Below are 16,077 nucleotides of genomic sequence, written 5' to 3' on the forward strand. Positions count from 1 at the left end.
ATTATTTTGATCCTCAATGATACTTGTGTGTTTATTGTCTCTTTTCATTTAGTTCTTATCTGTATGTTATATAAATTGTGATATTTCTATGCTTTGTGATATATTATGTTCTCGATATGTATATATGTTATAGACAGGACCACAATGTAAACTAGTTTATACAACTAACTGTGCAATCCTGTATAAATAAAGGATATTATTATTATTATTATTGATGCTGAATCAGCTAGATCACACACTGCATTAAATATTTTCCTGGAGTACATGGCCGAGTCTAACAACCAGGTGTAATCTCTGAAAAATGGGGCAAACAGATCATAGACATGATAACTCTTCAAATCAAAATGGGTGCAGTCTGTTGATAGTTTGGTATCTCTGGTACTGGTGCTCAACACCGGGCCACTGCATGATTAGGGCATTATACTTACTTTGTTTATTGAGTATGAAGGATGTTCTCATGGACCCTTGATTTAAACAATGCAGCCATTATCCCATTTGCAAATTGTTGTTCATCTAAATTTTGCCCTTTGATTCAATCAACATGTAAAATAACTTTGATGTTGTTATGGTATCAATTTAAACTACTGCATGGTAGTAATCATGTCAATACCTACACTGTACATATATAGCCTGTAAGCTTGAGAGATGTTGAACGTGAATATTCAATTAAATGCATGATAATTAAGATAATGTCATTTGGCTCATATCAACAATAGAAATTCTTCTTCAAATGCTTCATCAGTTCTTCTTCAAGAACTTCACAATTTTTTCTCCAGTTTCATTTGATAAATTTTACTTGTTTTTGATAATATATGAAAGGAAGTAGTACATATACTCTTAGGTTTAAAAACAAGAGACCCATAGGCCACATCGATCATCTGAGTCACCTTGGCCCATATTTAAAGATTTTCCTTATACATTTGCATGTAAAACTTTTATCCCTATTGTGGCTCCAACTTACCCCCGGGGGCCATGGTTTTTACAAACTTGAATCTGCACTAAGTCAGGAAGCTTTCCTGTAAATGTAAAATCTGGCCAAATGCTTCTTGAGAAGAAAATTTTAAAAGATGTTCCCTATATATTTAAATGTAAAAATTTGATACCCTATTGTGGCCCCACCCTACCCCCAGGGAGCCATGATTTTTACAAACTTTGAATCTGCCCTACATCAGGATGCTTTCATGTAAATACAAAATTTTCTGGCCCATTGGTTCTTGAGAGGAAGATTTTAAAAGGTGTTCCCTATATATTTAAATGTAAAACTTTGAACCCCCTATAGTGGACCCACCCTACCCCCGGGGATCATGGTTTTAACAAACTTGAATCTGCACTATGTTAGGAAGCTTTCATGCAAATGTAAACTTTTTTTGGTTTGGTGGTTCTTGAGAAGAAGATTTTTAAAGATTTCCCCATTATATTTCTATGTAAAACTTTGATCCCACCCCCAGGGGCCATGATCTGAACAAACTTGAATCTACTTTATACCAGAAAGCTTTCAGGTAAATCTCCATTCTTATGGCCTAGTGGTTCTTGAGAAGACTTTTAAAAATCTTACCTATATATTTGCATGTAAAACTTTGATACCCTATTGTAAGGCCCATCTTACCCCTGGGGGTCATGATTTTAACAAACTTGATTATTCACAATGTCAAGAAGCTTTTATGTAAATTTCAGCTTTTCTGGCTCAGTGGTTCTTGAGAAGATTTTTAAATGACCCCACACTATTTTTGCATTTTAACAAACTTGAATCCCCTTCACTTCACCCAAAGACGATTTCTACCAAGTTTGGTTGAAATTGGCCCAGTGGTTCTGGAGAAGAAGTTGAAAGTATGAAAAATTTACAGACAAACAGACGACGGACAATGGGTGATCAGAAAAGCTTACTTGAGCTTTCAGCTCAGGTGAGCTAAAAAAAAAAAAACCCACTAAATGCACGGAGAATATATTTATATATACACTATTTTCAGCAAAATAAACCAATATATAAAACAGAAAATATTTCCTCACACTTTTTCAGCAGTTAACTTTATCATAGAATTTCTAGATGTTTGATTAATATATACAATGTGACCATAGGACTGAGCGAAGCATGAAATGGTCATTGGCTTTCATACTTCGATTAAGTACAATAAATAAGAATTCATTTTAAAATACAAGTTTATTTTATTTATGAAATTCCCCTAGCGCTAAATGCCCAGTAGCATCTAAATGATATAGTTACGGTGTGAACGTTGAGACGAGCGATGACCCATAACATCTTACAACACGACTTTAGAAAATTCATTTAATGTGGGAAGTAAAACGTGGTTGATGTAAACAGTGCATTGTGACCTCATCATTAGCTGCGATTGCTTTGTCTTTCAAACCAAGCAATTATCCACAACAAAACGTACGAAGGTATGGGAAAGTTTGTCTGGAATTTAAAATCATTTGTGGTATTTTCAAAACTATTCATTTGTTTTATCTACGGGGTTGTCAATGAAGTATACCGTATGGCAAGCCCTTTTACTATTTATTCCTAAAATAAGATATCTCTTTAAATAAGAGAGATATCTCTTTTGGTTAAAGAAACATCTCTGTAAGTTAGAGAGATATCTTTTTACGCTTGGGAGATATCTCTTTTGTTTAAAGAGATATCTCTTTTGTTTAAAGAGATATCTCTTTACGCTTGGGAGATATCTCTTTACGCTTGGGAGATATCTCTTTCTCTTTGAGAGATATCTCTCAAAGTTAAAGAGATATCTCTCAAAGTGAAAGAGATATTTCTCTAGCGTAAAGAGATATCTCTCTATCAATGTAAAAAGAGATATCTCTTGAAGTTAGAGAGATATCTCTTTAAATTTTGGAAAAGAGATATCTCTTTAACCTAAAGAGATATCTCTTTAGATTTTCCCCCCGGTGATCATAATGACTTCTCCCTGTTGCATTGTCATTGAAATGATATAACCCTATTTTTTAACCAAGGAAAATACTTCTAGTGTTTAAATGGCGGGAAAGGTTGAAGAGGTGGTTGGGGTAACATTATCAAGTTGCCGAGAGGCGAAATCTAGTCAAGCAAGCATATTTCATCAATTTATTGTGTTTGTTTTTTGCTACCTGTATATATTTCACATGCGGTAAAAGCAAAATCTTCGCCTGGGATTGCAGCCATCAGGGTGTTGCTAAAACGCGGAATGGAAAACGGAACGGAACGAAATTTAAGAATGAGAATGATTAGTGTAGATAAGATAACGGTAAAAATCGGAGGAGGGGGGGGGTCATTTTGATTAAAATCAACAACTTGGGAATTGTTTACAAGCGATCAAACAACTTTATCTTAAAATTTTACATCATAAATTGATTAAGCGAATTTAGTTAAACGTTAGTATAAGAATTTACAAAGCATTTCACAAGAATTTTGAAATTTCGGCATTGACAGAGGTGTTAGCGAGCAGTGACACCTATGGGTAGAAAATGAAAAGAACACACGTGGTTTATACCCCCCCCCCTCCCCGTGGCAAAACGTCATTAACGCACATGTACATGTATTTACACATAATACCGTGTATGTGCATGTGTGTACTTACAACAGGGGCTGTGATATGTATAAAACAATAATAATTCATTACCTTATTTAGTTCTCGCAGTTATGGAATAATGTACCAGAATTTTAAAAATATTACCCAACATTGGAAACTTTTAAATCCGCTTATCTTAGAAATTTTTTTTCATTCGGGAAATTAAAACCATATAGATTTGTTTTTGATTATTTTCAGTTTTATTTTTATTTGTTTATTTATTTATTTTGTTTTATTTTCAGTTTTAAATATGTAAATAGCGTACATGTATGTATACAATATACCTTCATATACTATTTTATATTGTATCTGTATAATACTGCTGTCTGTATATATGTTTTCAGCACCACAATGTAAACTAGTTTTAAACTAATTGTGCTATCCTGTTTAAATAAAGGACATCATTATTATTATAATTATCTTATTTAGTCAACAAATTAAACATCTTGTGTTTGATTTATTATTTTTTAACTAACAGGAGACTTAGTAACCGCAGCACTCCAATCCTAAATAGGGAGGACTTCTGGCAGCTAATTTCTAAACTAAATACTTGTATAGCTTAACATTTGGATTAATAATGAGATGACTTTTAATTCCACTCAAGCATAAATTCTGTGTTAGCTTTTTAGCTACTTCATATATTATGAAATAAATCTGTTAATTCCTCTTACTATTGGTCGTAAACTTTACCCTAGTTAACATTGGTTCTGTTTCAATCTTTCTTTCGCGCTGTATCTCTTAAATTTCAACACTAATCCACAGGATATCGGTAACTGTACAAACTTTCACATAGATTCATCCCAAATGAGGCAAAACTTTTTTCTACACCGGACTCATTCGCTTTAAAATTTGATGTGATACATAAATGTATATTGTACCAGGTGTAGAACTAAATTCAAATTCAGTTATCTTATACATACATGTATGTAGTTCGATTAAAAGCACGTTCGATTTAAAAAGGCTATGTTTGGGGAAAATTGTTCAAAAAATTATTTTATCTTTTACGATTTTGTTTTCGGGGGATGTACATTTTATTCATTGGATGGGCTCTTAAAATCGTTTCTTACGATACCAGCCAGAACAAAGTAATAGGATTTAAAAGGGGGTGCAATTGTAATTCAAGTCTTTTTCAGTATTTTAACTTATTCCTTTTTTTCTTCATTTGTGAAACAACATACTGGGGGGGGGGGGGGGGGGGGGGGGATTACAAAGCGGATGATGCCAACAGGCGCTTGCTTGATATTTTTAATAAAAAAATTACAATGCAAATTATTAAGCAAGCACCTGTTGGTACATTCATCCACAAAATACACAGTGTAAAAATACATACACTCTGTAATAATGCATTAGTATGAGGTATCAATATGAAATGGTGAATTCTGAGGATGACTTCCTGTTTCTCTGTAATTTTTGCATTCCTTGTTCATAATAAACCTTTTGATTTTGCAAAATGCTGAACTCTTCATAACATTATTGCAGAATATATTTTCCGTTTTCCGTTCCGTTTACCGTTCCACATTTTAGCAACACGCCAGCCAATCATGGTAAGATTTGCTTTAGCGGGCTTCCGTTTTAGGGAGAATTCCTTATGTATTCAAACTAATAAAAATATTGGAAAGAGATATCTCTTTCTCTTTGAGAGATATCCCTTTTTCAACGATTAAAGAGATATCTCTTACACTTTGAGAGATATCTCTCTAGGAATCTTAGAGAGATATCTCTTTAAGTGAAGGAGATATCTTTCAAAGTGAAAGAGATATCTTTCAGAGTAAAAGAGATATCTCTTTAAGTGAAAGAGATATCTCTTAAAATGAAAGAGATATCTCTTTAAGTGTAAGAGATATCTCTAAAAGTATAAGAGATATCTCTCTCAGTGAAAGAAATATCTCTCTCAGTGAATGAGATATCTCTAAAAGTAAAAGAGATATCTCTCTAAGTGAAAGAGATATCTCTCTAAGTGAAAGAGATATCTCTTAAGGTTAAGAGATATCTCTCATTTTAAAGAGATATCTCTTAAAATAAGAGATATCTCTTTAATTTAAAGAGATATCTTATTTTTCGAATAAATAGTAAAAGGGCTTGCCATAATACCGCAGTGACGGCGACATTTTTCTGGAAGCATTATGGGTAGTCCCTATCATTTTCCAGCTGATGAAGAGCAAATCACATGACTCAATTGTGTAATCATTGGAGCGAGTTATTAAAGGGGGAATATAGGAGGATAAATATAAAATCCGCCTATTCATTTACCGTGGGAAATATAACGTTTGCCAACGTAAACCGTGCATTGTGATGTCACATTTAGCCTGGACTTTTTTCTCTCAACAAATCAAACAATTATAAACAACAACAATACATCCCGTTTGCAATTTAGAATCTAGACTAACAAAATAAATCAACAAATTCAAAGTGGTAAAACAGTAAAAGTAAAAATATAGTATATTTTTATTCAAAGAAACTCATGAACTCATTCATTTATTTAATCGCATTATTGTTTTTCTATTTGATGATTGGCTAAAAACTGTGGCATTGATAATTATAATATTCAATTTTAACAAACTGAGTGTTTGATTACATACTGCACATCAGTCTCCTATTTTTGGCATTCAAAATTAAATGAATTATAACTGTAGAAGCAACTAATGAACAAAACAAAATGGTGACGCCCATATGGATCACAAAATTTTCAGTGAACGTATGTAGAGATTATCTTCATTCATTTGCTGATTTTCTCATTTTTCCTTTTACATACGTGTTATCTTTAGAGGCTTGCTTCACGGACGAACTTTTGGCCCATCCGAGCTTTGCTCAGTATAATCAATTATCAGTTGGTTACAGTAAACCAATCATCGACGAAAGAAATCCTCATCGATTCCCATCACTAGGTATACATGCATTTTTCTTGTCGCAAATTAATGCTCTGTTTTGCTATATTTTTTGTAAACAGTCTATTTCTGATAAGAAAGATGTGGTGGTAAAATATGTTACCCAAGTTTTAACAGCACAGCATCTTCAGTTTCCTTTTGATCTTTACTGAATCTAACCCACAACATGAAAGACAAATCACTGGAGACATCAGGTAAGACAGCTTTAGTAGATGCCCCCTCATCTCCCATCTGGATATCAAATAACATATCAAAATCGCTTGACGGACCTAAAACAAAAAGAAAGCAACATCAACATGATCTGATCAGTGTGGAAATATATATACCATCATCTCATACTGGTAAGTTATTTACCCCCATATAGTGCAATACGAATGTTGCACTGATTAACATTCACCCACCTTCCTCTATAGTTTGCCTCTTGACAGCAATTTTTACAATATATTATTAAATTAATTTAATGATTATCATTTTACACTTCTCTGCCCCATTCACTTTTCGGTAGCTATTCCTATCATCTATATTTATCAACCAATCAAATGTTGTCTTTTATTCAGTATCAGATGTTACTATTTTGATCTGTCTATGACACCCCCCTGTAGGGACAATTGATTGCGCCTCCTGGGAGATCCCCTTTCTATCAATCATATTTATTAATTATCTTATTTCAAATCATAACGGGGCCTCCGTGGCTGAGTGGTTAGAGCATCACGCTCAAAATCACACGGCCTCTCACCTCTGTCGGCGCGGGTTCGACTCCTGCTCGCGCCGATAAGTGAGAAAGTGTCCCAGTTTACTTTCGGAAGGTCGGTGGTCTCTTCCCAGGTACATTTTATCTGGGTTCTCTCTTCCACCAATAAAAACTGGGTGCCACCAAATACAATTGTAACTTGTACATTGTTGAGTGTGGCGGAAAACATCAATCAATCAAATCATAACAATTTAATTATCCAATCAACGTTCATAACCTTTCCTACTTCGGCATTTCAAATTCTAGATTAGCATCCCTTTGGAAAAATTCATCAAGGGCAAAGGCCACGCAACCTTTCTCAGCAAGGCCACGCAGTTTATACAGTTTTTGTGCCATATTTTTTTCCAAACAAGGAATTATTGCAATGTGTCTATAATACTAATTTTTTTTAAAAATTATTATATAACTTAAACCGTAGAAATAGATTAGGTTAACCATGATTTCGCTTTGTTTTGCTCTATGTACTTATTTTGTCTTACGCTTTGACTTTGTTATGTATATAAATCATGGTTATTTGCCCAAACTGGTTGTTTTACTTTAACCTCGACAGTGGACAGGGCCGTAAATTAACCTTCAATTTGGAGGAGACAGGAAATTAGGCGGGGGTCTGGGGGCCGCCCAGGCCCCCAGACGCTGAGCACATTTTGTGCACACTGAACACGTTTCGTGCAAAATCCTTGATTCTAGGGCCTTCTAAGATGTTACTTGACTAACTCATTCTAAAAGAAAGATTTGGAATGCTTTTTAAGGGAGGTATCATGTTCTTAGTTATTGGAAACAACATAAATTCTAATGAACTTTAAATTTTAATTTTTTTTGGCTCAAAAGTTGGAGGAGGCAGCTGCCTCCTCCGCCTCTATGTAATTTACGGCCCTGGTGGAGAGATGAAGGAAATTAATATCTCTGATTTAAGATGGCTATAAATATATCCAGTAAATTTGTTTTCATTCCAATCAGAAAAAAAACCAAGTCATTCTTTTCATACATCACATTACACAGGTGAATCTCCATAACTCAAGTCTACAGGACTGCTAAAAAACTTAGCGAGATCATTATAAAACGTGAATGAGGGGGACTGCTGATGTCATCCTCATATTTCTATTGAAAGTATCTCTTTGTGATTTCAGTGCCCTCATCGGAATGCATTGTTAATGACATGTAGGAAAAACATTGTTGTTTGATTTATCTCAAGCACAGGGATTTAGCTATGCCAGCCTTTCAAAGAAATTCTTACAATATGACTTTTGGACTTAAACAATACGATCATCCTTTCTGATAAAAACTTTTGTCTGTAGAGTTTCATTGCTAAAGTTCAATTAGTATCTAAAATCCATGCATGCGAAATAAGGCTAACTATATGATTCTATGAAATGAGGTGATTGAATAATGCATGCATATGATATCCATTAAAACTTAAAATTTCCTTGTGTATATTCTGAGCATATTCAGTTATTCACTTAAGTGTTGATCGTCTGTGACATGTACTTCATAGGCTAAAAGACCCATTTCTAAGCCTCCTCCCTTAAAATTTATCTGGACAAGGATAAAAACACACACCGCTTGTTAATCATATAATAGACAATAGCTCAGGTCCTGATTGATAGCTTTAACCCAGCGAATTACCTGGGTATCCGAGACCAGAATGTATTGATAGCAATTAACAGCAAGCGTATCAGCCCCATTCATTTACCGCAAAGATAACTTCTCTGAATTTTTATTTAGATTAAGAGACGATAATTACCCGAGCTACGTATTTGAACATTAAAAATGAATCAGTCAAAGCCATATTGTATCCCGACGAAGATGTCCTATAAGATCACTGTGCAACTTTCAGTGGAGAAATTAGCGGCAATTCATGCTTTATTTGCTCATAGCGATTAGGAATTGGAACCAGAAAAAAGAAGAAGCTTCCGAAGCAACATCAGCCTCCGTGTCTAATCGTGTTGGTCTCCAGGTTTTTTTTTTAACTTTGTATATTTATTTTTAGTTAACTCTAATAAAAAATTAAATCGAACTGTGTAGTCAAGATCTGAAGTCCAAATTTGACAAGTTACTTGTAATGGCGTCCAAACTATCGAAGAAATTTTTGCCCTGAAAAAAAAAAACCCCACCTGACAATATGTCTCGCCTATAAATCGGACCCCTAACTTTCACTTCATTTTTAACTTTAAAAAATCTTACTTATAGGCGAGTATATACGGTAAGTCATGGGACAATCAAAGAGCAGGGTTGAAAGGGGTAAAAACTAAAACAGAGACAAACAAATCTTAGTATACAGTACTCACTTTTACAAGCTTTATTCTCTGCCAAGACTTTCCCTTCTGGACAGTAACAACCTATTTCCTCATTGCACATTGCACTGCCACAGTTCAATGTGGAACACAAGGTAGTCTGAGTTTGACAAGAAGTTCCTGAGTAACCTACATAAAATAATACAGAAACAAATTAAAACTGAGTATCATATTTCACAAAATACGGTGCCTCACATCCTCCAGTCAGCTAGAGGTTCAGCCGTGGCAATCTTATTCTATTATCATTAGCCAGGGATATCATGGAATAAACAACTATTTGAAAAATTTTTGATACCATCGACCTTCAACAATTTTTTTATTTCAATAGTCAGTAAAAGATAACTGATAATTTACCAGAATTTGAATATATGTATGGCTTGCCCTTTTACTATTTATTCGAAAAATAAGATATCTCTCTGAATTAAAGAGATATATCTTATACTTTAAGAGGTATCTCTTTCACTTAGAGAGATATCTCTTTTATTCTGAGAGATATCTCTTTTACTTTGAGAGATATCTCCTTCACTTAAAGAGATATCTCTCTAAGAATTCCTAGAGAGATATCTTTCAAAGTATAACAGATATCTCTTTAATCGTTGAAAAAGAGATATCTCTCAAAGAGAAAGAGATATCTCTTTCCAATATTTTTATTAGTTTGAATACTTAAGTACTCCTCCCTAAAACGGAAGCCCGCCAAAGCAAATCTTACCATGATGGCTGGGGTGTTGCTAAAACGCGGAACGGAAAATGGAACGGAAAACGGAAAATATATGCAATAATGTCATGAGGTCAACATTTTGCAAAATCAAAAGGCTTATTTTGAACAAGGAATGCAGAAATTACAGATAGAACAGGAAGTCATCCTCAGAATCCACCATTTCATACTGATACCTCATACTAAAGCATTAAAATGTATTTTTACACGGTGTGTTTTGCGGATGAATGTACCAACAGGCACTTGCTTAATATTTTGCATATAGTAAGTTTTAATAAAAAATATTAAGCAAGCGCCTATTGGCACCATCTTTTTTCCCGGCTTTGTCACCATGCACCCCCCCCCCCCCCCCCAGATTTTGACAGTATGTTGTTTCACAAATGAAGAAAAAATAAATAAGGTAACATACTGAAAAATACTTGAATTATAATTTATTACTTTATTCTGGCTGGTATGGAAAGAAAAGATTTTATGACCCCATCCAATGAATAAAAGGTACACCCCCTCCCCCGAAAACAACATTGTAAAAGATAAAATAATTTTTTGAACAATTTTCCCCAAACATAGCCTTTTTAAATCGAACGTGCTTTTAATATAACTACATATGTTTAAGATAAGTGAATTTGAATTTAGTTCTACACCTGGTACAATATACATTTATGTATCAAATCAAACTTTAAAGTGAACGAGTCCGGTGAAGAAAAAAGTTTTGCCTCATTTGTATGGCAAGCCCTTTTACTATTTATTCGTAAAATAAGATATCTCTTTAAATAAGAGAGATATCTCTTTTGGTTAAGGAGACATCTCTGTAAGTTAGAGAGATATATTTTTGCGCTTGGGAGATATCTCTTTAAACAAAAGAGATATCTCTTTTGTTTAAAGAGATATCTCTACGCTTGGGAGATATCTCTTTACGCTTGGGAGATATCTCTTTCTCTTTTAGAGATATCTCTCAAAGCTAAAGATATATCTCTCAAAGTGAAAGAGATATCTCTCTAGCGTAAAGAGATATCTCTCTATCAATGTAAAAAGAGATATCTCTTGAAGTTAGAGAGATATCTCTTTAAATTTTCAAAAAGAGATATCTTTTTAACCTAAAGAGATATCTCTTTAGATTTTTGCCCCGGTGATCATAATGACTTCTCCCTGTTGCATTGTCATTGAAATGATGTAACCCTATTTTTTAACCAAGCAAAATACTTCTAGTGTTTAAATGGCGGAAAAGGTTGAAGAGGTGGTTGGGGTAACATTATCAAGTTGCCGAGAGGCGAAATCTAGTCTAGTACGCATATTTTATCAATTCATTGTGTTTGTTTTTTGCTACTTGTATACATTTCACATGCGGTAAAAGCAAAATCTTCGCTCGGGATTGCAACCATCAGGGTGTTGCTAAAACGCGGAATGGAAAACGGAACGGAACGAAATTTAAGAATGAGAATGATTAGTGTAGATAAGATAACGGTAAAAATCGGGAGGGGGGTCAATTTGGGAATTGTTTACAAGCGATCAAACAACTTTATCATAAAATTTTACATCATAAATTGATTAAGCGAATTTAGTTAAACGTTAGTATAAGAATTTACAAGGCATTTTACAAGAATTTCGAAATTTTGGCAATGACAGGGGTGTTAGCGAGCAGTGACACCAAACCTATGGGTAGAGAATGAAAAGAACACACGTGGTTTACCCCCCCCCCCCCCCCCGTGGCAAAAAGTCATTAACGCACATGTACATGTATTTACACATAATACCGTGTATGTGTGTACTTACAACAAGGAATGTGATATGTATAAAACAATAATAATTCATGATCTTATTTAGTCAACAAGTTAAACATCTTTTGTCTGATTTATCATTTTTTAACTAACAGGAGACTTAGTAACCGTAGCACTCCTAAATAGGGAGGACTTCTGGCAGTTAATTTTTAAACTAAAAACTTGTATAGCTTATCATTTGGATTAAGAATGAGATGACTTTTAATTCCATTCAAGCATAAATTCTGTGTTAGGTTTTTAACTACTTCAGATATTATGAAATAAATCTGTTAATCCCTCTTACTATTGGTCGTAAACTTCACCCTAGTTAACATTGGTTTTGTTTCAATCTTTCTTTCCTGCTGTATCTCTTAAGTTTCAACACTAATCCGCAGGATATCGGTAAATGTACGAACTTTTGCATAGATTCATCCCAAATGAGGCAAAACTTGTTTCTTCGCCGGACTCGTTCGCTTTAAAATTTGATTTGATACAAAAATGTATATTGTACCAGGTGTAGAACTAAATTCAAATTCACTTATCTTAAACATATGTAGTTCGATTAAAATCACGTTCGATTTAAAAAGGCTATGTTTGGGGAAAATTGTTCAAAGAATTATTTTATCTTTTACAATGTTGTTTTCGGGGGAGGGGGTGTACCTTTTATTCATTGGATGGGGTCATAAAATCTTTTCTTACCATACCAGCCAGAATAAAGTAATAAATTATAATTGAAGTCTTTTCAGTATGTTGCCTTATTTATTTTTTCTTCATTTGTGAAACAACATACTGTCAAAATCTAAGGGGGGGGGGGGGGTGTGTGTGTGACAAAGCCGGGGGAAAAGATGGTGCCAATAGGCGCTTGCTTAATATTTCTATTAAAACTTACTATATGCAAAATATTAAGCAAGTGCCTGTTGGTACATTCATCCACAAAACACACCGTGCAAAAATAAATAATAATGCTTTAGTATGAGGTATCAATATGAAATGGTGGATTCTGAGGATGACTTCCTGTTCTATCTGTAATTTCTGCATTCCTTGTTCAAAATAAGCCTTTTAATTTTGCAAAATGTTGACCTCCTCATGACATTATTGCATATAGTTTCCGTTTTCCGTTCCGCGTTTTAGCAACACCCCAGCCACCATGGTAAGATTTGCTTTGGCGGGCTTCCATTTAAGGGAGGAGTACTTAAGTATTCAAACTAATAAAAATATCGGAAAGAGATATCTCTTTCTCTTTGAGAGATATCTCTTTTTCAACGATTAAAGAGATATCTCTTATACTTTGAAAGATATCTCTCTAGGAATTCTTAGAGAGATATCTCTTTAAGTGAAGGAGATATCTCTCAAAGTAAAAGAGATATCTCTCAGAGTAAAAGAGATATCTCTTTAAGTGAAAGAGATATATCTTAAAGTATAAGAGATATCTCTCTACGTGAAAGAGATATCTCTTAAAGTGAAAGAGATATCTCTTTAAGTGTAAGAGATACCTCTAAAGGTAAAAGAGATATCTTTCTGAGTGAAAGAGATATCTCTATTACTTTAAGAGATATCTCTCTAAATGAAAGAGATATCTCTCTAAGTGAAAGAGATATCTCTTATTTAGAGAGATATCTCTTAAGATTAAGAGATATCTCTCATTTTAAAGAGATATCTCTTTAAAATAAGAGATATCTCTTTAATTCAAAGAGATATCTTATTTTTCGAATAAATAGTAAAAGGGCTTGCCATATATTTGGGTCCTGTGTAGAAAAAAGTTTTGCCTCATTTGGGATGAATCTATGAGAAAGTTAGTACATTTACCGATATCCTGCGGATTAGTGTTGAAACTGAAGAGATACAGCAGGAAAGAAAGATTGAAACAAAACCTATGTTAACTAGGGTGAAGTTGACGACCAATAGTAAAAGGAATTAACAGATTTATTTCATAATATATGAAGTAGCTAAAAAGCTAACACAGAATTTATGCTTGAATGGAATTAAAAGTCATCTCATTATTAAGTCAAATGTTAAGCTATACAAGTATTTAGTTTAAAAATTAACTGACAGAAGTTTAGGAATTTAGGATTGGAGTGTTGCGGTTACTAAGTCTCCTGTTAGTTAAAAAATGATAAATCAGACAAAAGTTGTTTAACTTGTTGACTAAATAAGATCATGAATTATTATTGTTTTATACATATCACACTCCTTGTTTTAAGTACACACATACACGGTATTATGTGTAAATACGTGTACATGTGCGTTAATGACTTTTTGCTACCGGGGTGGGGGGTGGGGTGGGATGGGTGGGTTGGGGGTGGATGATAAACCACGTGTGTTCTTTTCATTCGCTACCCATACGTTAGGTGTCACTGCTCGCTATCACTTCTGTTATTGCCAAAATTTCAAAATTCTTGTAAAATGCCTTGTAAATTCTTATACTAACGTTTAACTAAATTCGATTAATCAATTCATAATGCAAAATTTTAAGATAAAGTTGTTTTATCGCTTGTAAACAATTCCCAAATTGTTGATTTTATCTAACTTCAAGAGATATCTCTTTTTACATTGATAGAGAGATATCTCTTTCTCTCTGAGAGATATCTCTCTAGCTTTGAGAGATATCTCTCAAAGAGAAAGAGATATCTCCCAAGCGTAAAGAGATATCTCATTTGCTTAAAGAGATATCTCTTTAATCAAAAGAGATATCTCTTTTGTTTAAAGAGATATCTCTTTAAACAAAAGAGATATCTCCCTAGCATAAAAACATGTCTCTCTAACTTATAGAGATATCTCTTTAACCAATAAAGATATCTCTCTTATTTAAAGAGATATCTTATTTTATGAATAAATAGTAAAAGGGCTTGCCATATATATGTGCTCCAATGGGTAAGGGTATTTATAATTCCATAAATTTGCATTTAAAGACCCAACAAAAATACCATATGATTTCTTCACATATCACTGGTTGTGAGAGGAGCTTATCTATGGTCATTGTTGTGTACCTGGCGTGACATCATGTTGTTGTATATACTTTTGATATACACATGAAGTGTCTCAGGGTGGTCTGTAGAATTTCTGTGGTCATAGTATTTGTATAATTGTGGTATCCTTAACAGTAGCTGGCACAGTCTACATCCCTCCCCTCTTTCTCCCTCTCAATTGCTCAATGTATAAATGTAAAGTTATTAAACATTATTAATAAAAATTATTTCAATAAGTTATATGTTTTAGGAATTCATGTGCAATCATTGTTTGGTGTGTTTTATTTCTGATTGTGTCATTTATAATACATGTCGACAAAAAAAGCCTAAAAAATACAATGATAAATTGCATTGTTCAGAGGGACTTTTTGAATAATGAGAAAGTAGCAGTTTCGGACAGGTCTATGATATGAAAACTCTGGTTGACTGGGCTTCCTCAAGATCTAAAGAATGCTGGCAATTATGTTATCAAAACACTTTACTCAGGCAGAAGCAGAACACAGTCTCTGTAGATGTAAATCCACCTGAGATCTGTTAGAAGTTTAAATCCAGATTCACTCTTGCACACAGGTAAGGCTTACGTGAGTACACTCATATTTACTGTAAATTCTGAACCTAGGATAGAGGTGGTTTAAATCTGACTTTATATTGTTCACCTTAAATAATTTTTTTTTATTTGCAAATTTTAGTATTTGATAATAAAATTCATACATACATTCACACACATAGTTTAGTTATAAAAACATATTAAGGTTGACAGTACCAAGTAAAGAGTGGAAAGGCATTAATCAAAAATATTTTTTCATACAGCCCAGATTGTACTGAATTTTTTAAAATTACAGTTTTTTGAAAATATACAATGGTCAATTTCATCCTAATATATTAAATTGTAATACACCCTCAAAAGATGGTAATCTGTTTTGTTTGCAACATAAATATATATATTGTTTGGTATAAAAAATTATGAAATTTATTACTTTGTTGGAATTTTGTAATGGACAATCACCAAAAATAATATTAGATACATTGAAACCAATTCTATTTGTTGTTTCCTCATAAATATGTAAGCTTAGTTGGTTCCACAAAGTTCCTATTTTGTCGCAAAACACAAAAATATGTTCAATGTTTTCAGAGCTGTGTCCACAAAATGAGCAAATA

General features: G+C 33.6%; 1 protein-coding gene across 2 annotated transcripts in view; it reads right to left on the reverse strand.

Moving 5' to 3' along the window:
* The window catches only part of LOC125668853 (sushi, von Willebrand factor type A, EGF and pentraxin domain-containing protein 1-like), a 337,072-nt gene that overhangs the window by 98,529 nt on the left and 222,466 nt on the right, over positions 1 to 16,077 (reverse strand). For both annotated transcript variants that reach the window (XM_056161741.1, XM_056161742.1), the window contains 2 exons: positions 9,479 to 9,613; positions 6,546 to 6,711 (listed from right to left, as the gene is read on the reverse strand). In XM_056161741.1, coding sequence (XP_056017716.1) covers positions 6,546 to 6,711; positions 9,479 to 9,613 — 301 coding nt within the window. The remainder of the gene's footprint in view (positions 1 to 6,545; positions 6,712 to 9,478; positions 9,614 to 16,077) is intronic.

This window comes from Ostrea edulis, chromosome 4 (genome assembly GCF_947568905.1).
Source record: "Ostrea edulis chromosome 4, xbOstEdul1.1, whole genome shotgun sequence".
NCBI classification, from domain to species: domain Eukaryota; kingdom Metazoa; phylum Mollusca; class Bivalvia; order Ostreida; family Ostreidae; genus Ostrea; species Ostrea edulis.